Below are 3,399 nucleotides of genomic sequence, written 5' to 3' on the forward strand. Positions count from 1 at the left end.
GCACAAAATCATGAAATATAGAAAACCCCCTTTGTCCCTGAACGAACATCTAGCCTATCCTCAAAGGGAATAATAAAATGAAATATGTTTCAGGAGTGGACGCTTGAGAGATCTTCATCTCTACAATGACGCCAAGAAGCTAACCACAATCTTTCTCATCTGCAAAGGGGTTCAGAATGTCTAATTGCATCTATAAGAACAATAAGTTTCAGTCCCTCGGGACAGTGGAGAATATACCTAAAATCATTTACATTTCTGAATGCTTATGTCTTAAAGTGTTCCCATTGTAGGTTCCTACATACACTAATCTATGAGAAACAGTCTCTGAAGAAAGACCTGGTGGTCTTTGACTCCCCCAAGAGGCAATACTCGGTGAGTGCAAACATAAACAGCCACAAAACCTTCACATTCTGAAGGAACATTTTATTTAGTTTACACATGAAATAAGGTAGACATATCCATGCCTGTAGAACAAAATATACAGATCATTTTAAATACTAATTTTACATTTTGTAAATCGTTTTACACGTCTGTGTGAATGACGATATAGGCCATTATTGAGTAAAATGATATATAAAAAAAAAAAGTTTGTTTTTTTCAAGTGACTTCCAGGTTTATCGCAATGTTTGGCAGTGTTTACATCGCGTTTAATGCCTGAAACATACTTCACACAAGCGTGTCAAGAAATACTCTTCTAGTAACACAAACTGAATTCGTATTCCAACATGTGTCAGATCCGATTTATACCGCTAGTTCTGTGCTTGTGTAAAAAATATGTTTCTGGCGTAAGAGTTCATACTTTCCAAGGCACTTCAGAGAACTTTCCTAAAGTTAACCACAGTTCCCGCCAAGCTAACTTACTAGTTATTAACAACCGTAAAACCTCAATAAATTAACAGGATTTTCTTAAAACAGTACAAGAAGCGTTCAGAAACGTTCTTTAATTGTTTGTTTTATTACAACGATGGCTTGTACCAACTTAAAATAGTTTTATTTGTAGTACCATTAACTGTAATCGCTGCATTTCGGCGGGAACTATGGTTGCCATAGTAACGGTTTGCGGCGGGAACCTCAGAGCGCTTCTTTGAGGTTTTCCCCGGTCGCTCCGTCACTGTTGCGCGCCTCCGAGCCCGTTTTCTGTGGATCCTCGTGACCGCCGCTGTCCGACTCCTCTTCGATGGCGAAGCGCACATCCGTGACGGAGCTGAGGGAGCTCACGCTGCTCTGCTCCACCGAGCACAGCGCGCACGCCAGAGGCGCGAGAACCCTCCCGCCTTCCAGCGCGCGGCCGGTGCTCAGCATGAACGGCACCGGCGTGGAGCGCAGGGCGGGAAACGCGGGGAGGCTGAAGCTGTGCTTCTTCTGGCTCGCGCCCCACTTGCGCTGCTCCTCCTCGTGCAGAAGCCGCGTAAACGCGTTCGTGCGCCTCTTCTCGCGCCGTTTGGTGCGCAGGTAACCAAGCAGGATGCCAACGAGGAAGACTCCGTAGAAAGACACCACGATGACGATGTACAAATACGCGTTACTGTCGCCTCCACCGAGCAAGGCGATTCGGTTGGTCTGCTGCGACGAAAGCGCGGAGGCGTTGCGCGCCAACTCCATTACGACGGTAACAGAAACAGAGTTATCTGTAAAATAACAGAGAGGAAGATTGCTTAAAACTTAGCCCTTTAAATGATATAGTAGTATTAGTAGTAATGATAATGATAACAATAATGAGGAGATTTAAGAATAAATAAAAAACTATAAAAATATAGACAGGCATAATCATAAAAATATAGAAAATAATATGCATAATAATAATAATAATAATGAGAGGAATAAATAAAAAATAAAAATCTGAAAAAAAAAAAAAGTAAAATAAATATTTAACAAACAAATTTTAGAGACTGTATAAAGGGGTATACTGTAACACAATTTAAACTGACATCAAAGTAAAAAAAAAAACACTTTATAATAACTTTATTAACATTAATAGCCCACTTCACTCCAATTTAGACATGATTTAAAAATACTTATGTTTGCAAGTACACATTTTAAGCTTTAAATGATTTGTTTACAATAACCTTTTGTTTTATGTCCGTTCAGGGCTTTCCATTAAAGTTAGTTACTCACCGGGATGTTTCACCCTGGAGCGCGTCGGCCCGTTCCTCGCGTTTAGTCGAGTCTCTCTGGCTTGTAACGGGGTTGTCAGCTGAGTCCGGTTTAAATAGCGGATCCCGTGCGTGGCCACGCGCCAGGAGGATCTGTGACAGAGGTTGAGGGAGTCGAGATCCTCACGTCCTTCCTCGCAGGATCTGAGTCCCGGCCAGAGACGCTTGAGCTCACAGCCACATTCTTCTGACGTTTAATGGAGTCCAAGTGCGCATGCTGCCAGATGTGCTCATCTATCATAACATAACCTGACAGGATTGATTTAGGAAAGCCTCTTATTAAACAGGACTGCTTGCCATTAGAAAAACCGGTTTAATTGCTTCCATGAATTATGCAGAAATAAATCAACGCTGTCTTAATCCTTGTGCGTTGTTCAAATTCACTACCATTTCGTTATGTTCGGGATGAAAACATCTACTAAATTAAACTGCTGTAAAAATGTATTAGATATTTTTTTTTTTTTTTCAATTTTTTTTGCATACATCTTTTAATCAACCTCAGTCTTGATCAAAACTACTTAATGTTTTTTTAAAACAACAAGATTTTTACTCTTTAATTGCCAAGTTCATTAATGATGTCACTGATTTGGGGGTAAAAACACACAAAATGACTTATTTTCAATATAAAAAGTGATTGTGGACTGGATATTTTTTACCTTTTATCACAGTCTTGGGCATGTCAAAGATTAGTAACAACATTTGCTTTGATGCATTGTTAGTTTTTGTGCAGCATTAGATTTTAATTTTTTCTCCCTCATTTACTGTTCGTAGCTGTTTTTGCCCCATTGACTTCCATTATAATGACATTTTTTGATTGCAAAGCCATGACACCATATAATAATGCGTTCTTGATTGTTGGTGGTTTTCCCTGTTGGAAAGAGGTAAAAAATTTTATTTTTACAGTTGATCATTAGGTGGGACCATTAACCCTTTAGACATGCCTGTGCAAAAAAAAAAAGCTTAGTTTCTGGCTTGTATATGGAGTTATATGGGGTATAACAGCATATTATAGTGTGTTTTGATCAGGACTGAGGTTGATTAATAGATTTATGCAAAAAAGTTTGAAAAAAATATTTATCTGATTCATTTTTACAGCAGTTTAATTTAGTGGATGTTTTCATCCCGAACATAATGAAAGGATAGTGAATTTGCCCACAGTGTATTTTTTTTTTTTTTTAATTTTCAAAACATTTTCCTAAAATATGTCAAAATAAGATTTGTCACCAAAAATCATTCAATTTGCTAA

The 3,399-nt window shown here is 38.7% G+C and overlaps 1 protein-coding gene across 1 annotated transcript; it reads right to left on the reverse strand.

The window, feature by feature from the left end:
* Positions 1–402: 402 nt before the first annotated feature.
* Positions 403–2,314, reverse strand: kcne4 (potassium voltage-gated channel, Isk-related family, member 4). Its single transcript, XM_042771835.1, has 2 exons — positions 2,116–2,314; positions 403–1,628 (listed from the first exon to the last, which is right to left on the reverse strand). Exon 2 carries the CDS (start codon positions 1,600–1,602, stop codon positions 1,072–1,074), a length of 531 nt encoding a protein of 176 aa, XP_042627769.1. The 5' UTR covers positions 1,603–1,628; positions 2,116–2,314; the 3' UTR covers positions 403–1,071.
* Between the last annotated feature and the right edge of the window lie 1,085 nt (positions 2,315–3,399).

Source organism: Cyprinus carpio, chromosome A15 (genome assembly GCF_018340385.1).
Source record: "Cyprinus carpio isolate SPL01 chromosome A15, ASM1834038v1, whole genome shotgun sequence".
NCBI classification, from domain to species: Eukaryota; Metazoa; Chordata; class Actinopteri; order Cypriniformes; family Cyprinidae; genus Cyprinus; species Cyprinus carpio.

Excerpts from the sequence above, each read along its gene's own strand:
- kcne4 (XM_042771835.1), bottom strand. The coding sequence starts at position 1,602 with ATGGAGTTGGCGCGCAACGCCTCCGCGCTTTCGTCGCAGCAGACCAAC.